The sequence below is a fragment of the Colossoma macropomum genome, unplaced genomic scaffold (assembly GCF_904425465.1).
Source record: "Colossoma macropomum unplaced genomic scaffold, Colossoma_macropomum, whole genome shotgun sequence".
In the NCBI taxonomy this organism is placed as follows: Eukaryota; Metazoa; Chordata; class Actinopteri; order Characiformes; family Serrasalmidae; genus Colossoma; species Colossoma macropomum.
Genome location: NW_023494787.1, coordinates 26902731 through 26913857, shown reverse-complemented (window position 1 = coordinate 26913857; position 11127 = coordinate 26902731). Strand labels below are relative to the sequence as shown.

The window sequence follows — 11127 nt, the reverse complement described above, 5'->3', positions numbered from 1 at the left end:
GCATCGCTTAGCAAGCACAACTTCATTCATTTGGCCCAGCGGTTTCAATCTGATTTCCTTGAGAAAGTCCCATGTGACAGAGGCCTTGAATTCTTGACATTGTTACCATGTGACACACTTAAAGATTTCCTTTTATGGTGGTTGCTGTTACATCGGCTAGAGGGCGAGGCCTCCACACTGCCAAAGTGCACAAACGGTCTAAAGCTAAACCTTTGAGGAAATAAATATGAAGGACCCATGGGTGGACAATGCAGGGCAACAAAAACTACCATATATGTTTTTGGCTCACTGCTCGATGCTGATGTAAGACTGTGTGCGGTGCTCTTTCTCACTAGCTCTATATTTTTAGGCAAAACAAGCCCAGTCATTGTTAGTCAGTTATAGCTTCAAGATACTGAAATACTGAAGCTTACAAACTTATGTATCTCTATTATAAGTCTTCTAATTTCTGATTTGACTTCTCCGTTAGAAAGTGTTTGGAGGGCTCCAAAACAACTCAAATACAAAAAAAAACTGTTTGATTTTATGATTGTGCCATTATAGGTTTGCAATAGTGCCCAGGTCCAGCCAAACACAACAGGGTACACCGAGGAGGTAGTCATTTAAAGTGTGACAATTTAAAGTGGCCTGTTTGTATTGAGTAGTGTTGTCTTTTCCCACCATGGTGTGAGGCAGCAGATTGTGGCAGGGCAGGATTAAGAGCAGTTGGCACATGCAGCCTTTCTGTGCATTCCAGCGCAGGCCGAGCCCTCTCTCAGCGTTAAATACTTGAATGTGATTTCCTGTACAAACTTGCAGAAAAAAATGGTATCCCTGAGAAATTCACTTCCTGTTCAGAATGCTTGGGTCATTCCCTTATTTGGCAACTGAAAGTGGCCTACGGCTGGAGGCTATATCTCTCATGCTGTGGAATCTGTTTTTTTAAGCCTGAATGGCAACATCTATTAATGCCAGTATACCAAATTTCATCTGAATTTGTTTGAACTGCAAAGGATAAAGCACGGCTAGGGGGTGGTGAGGAGGAAGCCGTTTTACGTTAAGCATGGACACTGATGTCTAGCTAATGGTTATTCTAAGTAGAGGTGCTAATGTGGGGCTGGATGTTACGTTTACAAAACCCAAATATAGGTCTCTGCCAGATATTGACATTGGAACCCGGCCTTGCAGCGCCTTAGAGTAAGGCTTAGTCAAGGGAGAGAGGTACTGGGGATGCCACACCTCAAAGCTCTCCAACGCAGTGATGTCATTGAAGCACCCAGGGCTAGCCAGCATTTCATAGCCATGAGGCAACGTAATGCGGCTTCTCTAGTGACCGATACATAAGCACTGGTTTCACCAGATCCTACCCAGCGTCAGTTAGTATATTAAGCTCAGTGTTGTTATAGTAAATGGGTGGATTTAAGTGCCCTCATTGATTAAGCACCATGAGTGATGTCAGTGCAACTACTATAACGGACCTTGATGGTGTATTATTATTTGGTGAATTGCAACACTTGCTGAAGAGGCTAAGCCAATTGCTTCATTCACTACTGTAGCTAGAGTGAAGCCTACGTTTCAGTCGAGATTTGTGTATGTGGAAATGATCGACAATAGAGTAAGCAAGGACAAACTTTTTGCTCTTTGTAGACGTTACTCAGCATCCTGAAGGCTTTAAAGACTTAGTCAAAAGGCTGGAAAGCTCTTGATACTCAAACAGAGATCTTTAAACAACAATAAGCATGCAATGGTTGTCTCTATCAGTACACTCCAGCTAAGTCCATGGCACAATTTGGCAGTTTTAAGAATGCTGCTCAGCAAAGTAATCTCTGCATGTTGGTTTTTAAGGCAAAGCAAGTATCTGGCCAGGACGTGCTGGTGTGACTCGGTGTGAGGCCAATCCCCTTCTAGGCCTACCCCTCGCCAGCAGACAGATGGTGATGAGAAGATTAGCAGAACCAGGTTTGTGGGGGAAAACTATACATTGCAAATCAGTTTAGTTGCATTTCACATCCCCCAATCTTTCCCTAAATCTCTATACATTAAGAGGCGAAATCTGTAAGCCATGCACATAATGAGATTGAGACTATCCTGAATGTAATAGTTCATGCTAATCAATCATACATGCCTTACAAGAGCATACCTGCAATCTGCTGCCTAACTACAAAGGTATGCATTTTTCATAAATTATATTAAACATTCTATATACTATACATATACATACACTAAAATATTCATAAAGTTATCTTGTATGTTCTGGAGTGAATGGCTTTGGACTGCAGCACTATATCCACTTCAGAGACTGCACTCCATGTGAGCACCAGTTAGCGGGTGTCTCAGCGGGATGCTAATAAGCCACTGATCTGCATTGATCTGCCTGCACTATAGCGAGTGTTACACATGCAGCAGGCACACTGGCCATCACGCCAAGGTGATGCCCAGAGTATGGCCCTAAGTGGCCCCACTCTAAACCAGGGAGGGTGACAAGTCCAAACTTGGAAGTGTCACAATGCCAAAGACAAAGTGAGAAGGCCAAGCTGGTGATGTGGTGACATGAGCCTTTCCCCACCTTGTAAATCTTTGCAGCCATAAATGGCACCTGCGGTCCCCTGTCAGCTATCAGCAAGAAGAGGAAGCGAAGCAGTGATATGGCGACACACAAGACACTGACACCACTGATATACTTAAGAACACAAATGAGGAACAGTGGATTTTTAAAAAATTTTCACCAGTATCATATCCTGTTCCAGGGCCTGTTCTAATGGTTGCCAGTGCGCATCGTTATACAGTGCATTTCTTTGTTGGGTTCAGTAACACTAGGGCTGTTGTTTAAGAACATATGGCACCACAACTTAAAGTCTCTCACAAACACCATGTTTGTCTTGCTAAACCAAGGTGTATTCCTCCCAAAGTGAGGAGTCAAAAACATTTGCATCACATGTAGGTAAAAAGGGGTAAAAGGTGTCTCTTTAAGGGGTGTGGGGAAGAGGATATGAATCCATCTGGGCCATGAATTGAGGCCTAATCCAATCTGCAGACTAAGAGGCCAGCTGGTAGAGTAGAATGTCTTCCGCGATTTCCGTGTTCTTAATTTGACTTCCAGGCTCTATGTAGCCAGTCAAAATGCACATTTAAGTGATTCAAAAATCAATGTATTGCAGAAGCAATCAGTAGTCCATTTACAGTCACTGGGGAAGCCACTAGATGCTAAGAGGGCGTGTCTGGAGAACATTCCAGGAGGAAGGGGGTAGGGTGGAGCATGTTTCTGTGTAATCCTTACAAATGCTAATGCAGAGAGATAGGCTGGTTTCTGTGACGCTGACAATAGGACATTGGTCTCTTTACTGTGGGAGTAAGGCCTCAATATCAACAAGTGGGCACTCCTACATACACGCAAGATGTGCAAAAATTAAAAATAATAATTCCTCAAAACTTCATGTTTCATATTATTTCCAATAAAAACTTTAGTGGAGAACAGTCAAGATTATGATACAGTTCTTTAATCCATTTTATTATGACTACCTAAACTCATTCGAATGGTGTTAGGTCTTAAACTGGCAATGCTGAAAAAGTGGAATACGAGTCCACAAGATCAATACAAAAGGGTGGTGGTCCTCAAAGGAGTCACAGCACATCTGGTGTGTCAGGACCACAAATACACTTGGACAAAGATGAGGACAAAAGTGATAATAAAATAAACTTTAAGTGAAATGACAAATCAGTCTACAAGGGGAAAAAAGATTTTGTTTACTTCTGAGTGGCTAAAACATTTTTCTCAGACAACATAAATTTAAACATTCAAGGCTACTTTGTGTGGAGGGACCAACGTTTTTTGCTGCATCTTGTATGTCTTTATTTGAGAATTTGCTTCAAACTTTAATCCTAAACGTTGAGATGTCATTTAGCTTCTCCGCCATAACATCCACAGCTGAATCTCTCAACAAAACAGTCCCTTTCCTTTTACTACTGACTTCAAAATATCAACAGCATATCAACTGTGTCATTACTTTACATGCTTTTCCATAGAATAAAACTGTGCTCAGAAATTCAATTATTCAAATATTAACTCAATATTCTGTACTGTCCCTCACAAATATCAAAAATGTGAGGACTTGTGTGGGACAAACTAACATTTTTGACTACACTCTTTAGAGTTGCTTAGTTTTCTCTTTTTTATCAAATACTTCAAATTCCTAAGGTGGAAAAACAACCATACAAAACCGTGTTAAAGCAGTGGATGAGGGCACAGGGAGGACCAGTGATCTGTCTGGAATTGTGTAAACAGAGTTCTTCTGCTAATGTGGCATCTGAAAGCAGATAGGATTTGACATAATCAGCTGTTTCTGTTTATAACTATCATTCACAAACGTCTTGACTCATGTCTATAAGCATTACTCACTGGTTACATATTAAAAAGTCACATGTACTTCAGGGTCGTCCTTACCTGCAGAAGACTGTCTTTAACTGAATTATTTTAAATGGGCTGAATAAATGTAATCACTTTCCATTCACGTTTCTTAAATATTTGCAAATATTCACCACACTGATGGTGCCCTTTAACTACAAAGCTTTCAAAACCTTATTAAGAAGCAAATTATATGAGCAGCCAGAATTAAGTAGTTTACATCTATGACACACGACAAGTGGAATCACATCTGGGAGCACACTGAAGGTAAAAGGCTTGGGTCTATATGAAGTCATAAAATGCCCCTAGACCACCCCTCATAACCAGCATTTTTCTGCTGGGTGTGCACACCTGTTGTCTCCCAGTGTCCTGACTCAATGAAATCAAAGAAAGACAGTCCCTTGACTTCTGAATCCAAGAGTGTTTGGACTAAACTAAGGGTTTAGTCCTCTATCTCATGGTTCCAATACATACATGCCCTCTGTCCTTCTGAATGTAGCAGCTAAGCTATCTGTGCAACTCCCCTCATTAACAGGTTGCACTGAAGGGCATTTGTAGATGATTTCTCATATACATATCCTAACATTCAACTAGTACAAATACAAGAACAGGAAGGCTAAATGGCTCGCTCTGCCACCGTTTTATTGGAATGTAAACACATCATGAAACCATATTAGCCTCTATCGAGGTGCCGGTGTCCAAACCTTTTGACTTGTAAACAACAGAGAGAAAGTGGGTGCAAACGAATTATATAAAGACCTATGAAACGGCATTATCTCTACCCAATATCAAGCAACAACGAAGCGTTTTAAATGAACACATTACATATAAAAAAACATATTTCATCAGGGTTAGCTAGGCCTCTTTTCCTCTACAGGCCTAGCTTCCCCTTCTCTCACTCTCAAGTTGCAAGCAAGTGTAGCAATGTGCACGCGACAGCCGGGTGTGTGACGCCGGACCAATCAGAGAGCCAAGCTCCGAAAGTTTACCTTTTATGGCTAGAGCCGGGCATACGACTCACTATAAGAGTGAGCGCCCAGCTGTCCTCCCTCACTTTGAGCTCCTCCACACGCAGCTAGTGCGGAATATCATCTGCCCGTAATCAATTTTCTTAAGCCGACAAACCCCCCAATCTTAAGGTAAGTTTCTTTGTTTGAAAATTAGTTCCATTGTTTTTCTGTTTACACTAAAAACAATTAATGATCATAAATCTGAAATAATTTCACAATTTTTAATTGTATAGTGAATTCAGAAGCTTGAAGTCTATTGTTCTATTTCAGGGTAACTGAACTGCAATTATTGTGCTAGCAAAGGATGTTCTTTACCCATTTTAACTAGACTGGCGAGTTTTTTTTCCATCAAACCCTCAGTAAGGTAAAAATCGTGGCTCAGACGGTTGTGCATGCGCCATTCCCTATGGCTCCAAAAACTGTCTTATATTCGGCGATTAAATCTTATGTGAGCGGTTTTCTGTTGCATTTTGCATTGTTTTAAAGTTTATCTGCGTATTTGTCGATGTTTCTTCGTTATGTAATTAACGTTTTACGGATGCCGGGCTCGGGAAGTTCTTTGTGCCTCTGCTGCAGCAGGGTGTGACCTACTTACTTAACGTTACTCGCTAGCTAGCATGCTAGCCGGCATTTGCTAACCAGCCACCCGGTCGTCCTGTCACGCTGAAATAAACCAGAAAGGCGGGTTGCTTAAATGCAGTCTCCTGAGCGCAGTAATAAGGTGTTCAGTCAAGTACTGTGGCGGTCCGTCTTCTAAAACGGCCGTGCCGGTTAATGCCGGTCCTTAGCTGTAAATGGGCAGAGTCGCCTCTTCCTCAGTTCGCTTTTTTTTAAATGAAGCCGACAGTTGGCAGAATTCAAGGTGTGGCCCAGTATCTGATCACTTACTGAAATAACAGTTTAACTGTTCAACCTCGTTCTGTTGCTTGTGCAGTAGTAGTTTATATTACATTAAATATCTTTTTCCCCAGAATTGTTAAATATCAGCTAAAATTAAAGCAGGCTGAGCTTCGTGTTAATGACCTGGTAGAAAGGCTCGCCAAGGCGGTCAGAGTTTAAACTGGAACATCACGACCGGCTGCAGATCTGTGACGCAGTAACGTTCGGCAGGTGAACTCCTTGTCGAAAATTCGGTGAAGCGCTTTCAGCCGGCTGAGCGGGGACGATGCGAAAGTTATTGTGGGAGTGGCTTTGGGCTTGAATTTCGAAATCTGTTCCTTTTATTGAACCTTTCTACTCTGGCTGAATGCCACACCGCAAAGCGGCTCAAACCATTGCCTTTTATGGTAATAAGGAGAAAGCGGAGGGACTTCCTTTGTCTGGCGAGTCTGTGGTAGCGCGCATTGTTCCGCTCTAGCGCCATCTAGTGGCCAGAAAAATAAAATGCAGAACGGAAGAGGAAGTTGGTTCTCGTTGGTCACGTTTCATTTGAAACATTGCTGCCTTTTTTTTTGTTTGTTTTTTTTTGTTTGTTTTTAATAATAAACGCTTTTTCGTCTCTTCAGTTCAGCCATGGATGATGAAATTGCCGCACTGGTTGTTGACAACGGATCCGGTATGTGCAAAGCCGGATTTGCTGGAGATGATGCTCCCCGTGCTGTCTTCCCATCCATTGTGGGTCGCCCAAGACACCAGGTATGCTTGTTGATTGCTTCTAGTTTACATCATGTGAATATCTTGGGTTTTTTTTTTGTGGTTTTGTTCCTCCAACTTATTTTAATACTGACATGACTGGCTTTTCTTTGTACAGGGTGTGATGGTTGGTATGGGACAGAAGGACAGCTATGTTGGGGATGAGGCTCAGAGCAAAAGAGGTATCCTGACTCTGAAGTACCCCATTGAGCACGGTATTGTCACCAACTGGGACGATATGGAGAAGATCTGGCATCACACCTTCTACAACGAGCTGCGTGTTGCCCCTGAGGAGCACCCCGTCCTGCTTACTGAGGCTCCCCTGAACCCCAAAGCCAACAGGGAAAAGATGACACAGGTTGGTTGAGTACTGAATTATTCACTGATTGTCTCATGGCTAATCTTTTCTTAGAATATGCTGGTCTCTTCAGTTCTCCCAATTCATTCCTTCATTCATTTTCTCCAGGCTTTATCTCCTCTGAACTCCTGAGTTTCTCATCTGCTGGAAGCAGCAGGTTATTTCTTTTTCCCCTGCCTGGTCTTTCTGCACTCTTGCTGTTCCTGCACCCCTTCATGTTGAATCTGTTTCTTTGCACTCATGCATTTTCCTAACTTTTCTTTATTCTAACTCTGCATGGATTGTTGTGGATTACTGGTTTAATTGAACGACTAAACAATGGTTTTCTTATTTCAGATCATGTTTGAGACCTTCAACACCCCAGCCATGTACGTTGCCATCCAGGCTGTGCTGTCCCTGTACGCCTCTGGTCGTACCACTGGTATCGTGATGGACTCTGGTGATGGTGTTACCCACACTGTGCCCATCTACGAAGGTTACGCCCTGCCCCATGCCATCCTCCGTCTGGACCTGGCTGGTCGTGACCTGACTGACTACCTCATGAAGATCCTGACCGAGAGAGGCTACAGCTTCACCACCACAGCCGAGAGGGAAATTGTCCGTGACATCAAGGAGAAGCTCTGCTATGTTGCCCTTGACTTCGAGCAGGAGATGGGCACTGCTGCTTCCTCCTCCTCCCTGGAGAAGAGCTATGAGCTGCCTGACGGGCAGGTCATCACCATTGGCAATGAGAGGTTCAGGTGCCCTGAGGCTCTCTTCCAGCCATCTTTCCTGGGTAAGAACATTGTGCAGCAGTCTACAGATAGCTTACAGCTGTAGTTCAGTTTTACTGGTACAAGATGTTGGCATTGTCTAATATTGCCTTGTTCCTCAGGTATGGAGTCCTGTGGAATCCACGAGACCACCTTCAACTCCATCATGAAGTGTGATGTGGACATCCGTAAGGATCTGTATGCCAACACTGTATTGTCTGGTGGTACCACCATGTACCCTGGCATTGCAGACAGAATGCAAAAGGAAATCACATCCCTGGCCCCTAGCACAATGAAAATTAAGGTGAGCATAGTTGAAACATCTTGGCTCTCCACAGGTAGTTGATGGGTGCTAGAGCCCCTCTTCATGTGACCTAATGGTGTTGTTCTCTTTGCAGATTATTGCCCCACCTGAGCGTAAATACTCTGTCTGGATCGGAGGCTCCATCCTGGCCTCCCTGTCCACCTTCCAGCAGATGTGGATCAGCAAGCAGGAGTACGATGAGTCTGGACCCTCCATCGTCCACCGCAAATGCTTCTAAACAGACTGTTACCACTTCACGCCGACTCAAACTGCGCAGAGAAAAACCTGAAACGACAACATTGGCATGGCTTTTGTTATTTTTGGCGCTTGACTCAGGATCTAAAAACTGGAACGGTGAAGGTGACGGCAATGTTTTTTGGCAAATAAGCATCCCCGAAGTTCTACAATGCATCTGAGGACTCAAAGTACTTTTGTTTTTTGTTTTTTGGTTTCTTTTTAGTCATTCCAAATGTTTGTTAAATGCATTGTTCAGAAACTTATTTGCCTCTATGAAGGCTGCCCAGTAATTGGGAGCATACTTAACATTTGTAGTATTGCTTGTATGTAAATTATGTAACAGAAAACAATGTCTGGGTTTTTGTACTTTCAGCCTTAATCTTGGTCTTCTTTTTTTTGTTTCAAAATGGAAAACAAAGCTTTACCTTTATTCAAAACATAAAGGTTTCCATTCCCCCTGGGCAAATGTAAAAGCTGTATGGAACGTGGCGGTGCCAGACATTTGGTGGGGCCAACCTGTACACTGACTAATTCAATTCCAATAAAGTGCACATGTGTAAGACATCCTCATTCTGTCTCCTCAGTCCTTTTCATGATCGTTTTACCAAAGAACCTTTTTTCCATGGGTTAGGTTTCAGTGAGCTGAATCCTTGGTAGCTATACTTAATTTGCCTGAAGACAAGCAGTCTCACATCTGGCTGATGTCTCTTAAATGGCTATAGATTGACTACTATACTATACCTAGGTTTGAGCTGTAGCCAAGAAATTGAAGACCAATGTTTTTGTAATGACTTTCCCTCCAACAATTTTTCAAAGTCCATATTTATAGCTTTTAGTTACTAAAGCTTTTGTGATGTAAAGCTGTCAGCAACAGGGACTCACAAAATGGTATAATGCATTTAATATTAATCTTTTGCTTGTCTGCCTAATATGGCCTCAGTACATTTACCAAGACTTGCATACATTGAGGCTGGAGCAATGATGGTATCTACATTTATCTTTTTGGTTTGCTAACCATGTAGTATATTAGACTTTAATCCCCAAACTGGTGAAAAACTTTTGTTCAAACTTTATACAGATTTAGGTAACCTATATCATTTGCTCAGCATAAAAGTATAAATGTTTAGGATGAATTAAATCAATTAATACATTAAGAATTCTGAATAAAATCAAACAAGCTGCAAGGTAGCTAAGGCCTTGTAAAACTTTGGGCACCCCTGGTCAAATTATATTTTGGTTGTCTAACTGCAAATAACTTTACATTCTCTACTGGGAAAAGCTTAAAATATTTCTGCAAATGTTAATGCACAGTTGGAAGAAATGAACCAAAATGTGGCCTGTGTAAATGTAATATGTTCAATTCAGCTAATAAATGATCAAAGACTGATAAATGTATAAATGACAAAGGGTGGGGGGAGGGTGGAGCCTCTGGATAGATCTGATCTGTTAGATGTGATTCTTCCTCCCCTTTGACAGAATGACTAGGGAGCATGAGAAAGCATCTTAATCATCTGTGACCCCTCTCAGCCAGCACAGCTCATATTTCAACCCCACTTCTATGACAGGTGATATGTTTCATCACCAAAGCAGGCTGCCTCAGGAACTTCAGAATGTTTGCTATGTTTACTGCAACTTAGACAGTAGAAAATTACAATAATCACTGTCAATATTATATATAGCATACAATATATGGCATAGTGTTTCCAATCTTCTGAATTTACTGTCTTATACTATTTAAACCTTGTTTATTGTTGACTTCCACATAGTGATGTACTGAATCCAATACAACATCTATTTAACATTTTCATGATTATTTTTACACATGTTGTGTCCAGCCACAAGAACACAGCACTGCTCTGACACAAAATGTGCAAACAGAACACAACCTTGTGTTAAAAACCTGAACACAGTATCTGTGCCGAATAACAATACACTGTGTGTTAATAGATTTACCACTGTTTCACACACATAAACCTATACATAAAACTCAGAAGGCATTGATAATTTTGGATAGCAAAACAATAACATATTCGCACTGTACACACATGGTGACTCCTGGTTCCAGTCACCACCACTGAAAGGGAATCAAAGTGAGTAAGCTTCTCTGCAAAGAACCGTGTCAAACTAAAACATAGTGAATGACTTTATTTACATCTCAAGAATTTAAAAAAAATCTGAGGCCTTCCCCTTTAAATCTAAGGCGTCTTGCTGAGAGTGACTTGCAGTATTTCAGGCGTCAATTTGTGAGTCAAAGCAGCAGATGGCGCTGCGCTCATTCTGCAAACACGGCGCAGTCCTGCCTCGCCTTTAGAAAATTCAGCCACACAAAACTACGGCAAGAAAAACCTCCAAGCCTCCGGGAGACAGTGCGCAGTGTCGGAGTTTTCTCTTGGGAGGCAATGAAAGATGTTCCATCGGAATGAAAGTGGCACGAAATAGAATAACAAAATGCG

At 42.0% G+C, this 11127-nt stretch overlaps 1 protein-coding gene across 1 annotated transcript; it reads left to right on the top strand.

Annotated features, from left to right (window-relative positions):
• The first annotated feature begins 5408 nt into the window (after positions 1–5408).
• On the top strand, positions 5409–9244 carry actb2 (actin, beta 2). The gene is made up of 6 exons (XM_036566720.1): positions 5409–5520; positions 6897–7026; positions 7142–7381; positions 7718–8156; positions 8256–8437; positions 8532–9244. Exons 2-6 carry the CDS (start codon positions 6904–6906, stop codon positions 8673–8675), a joined length of 1128 nt encoding a protein of 375 aa, XP_036422613.1. The 5' UTR covers positions 5409–5520; positions 6897–6903; the 3' UTR covers positions 8676–9244.
• Positions 9245–11127: the final 1883 nt, after the last annotated feature.

Coding starts and splice junctions, on each gene's coding strand:
- actb2 (XM_036566720.1), top strand. CDS start 6,904: ATGGATGATGAAATTGCCGCACTGGTTGTTGACAACGGATCCGGTATG. Junction 7,382..7,717: donor ACAGGGAAAAGATGACACAG/GTTGGTTGAGTA, acceptor TTCTTATTTCAG/ATCATGTTTGAGACCTTCAA. Junction 8,157..8,255: donor CTTCCAGCCATCTTTCCTGG/GTAAGAACATTG, acceptor CTTGTTCCTCAG/GTATGGAGTCCTGTGGAATC.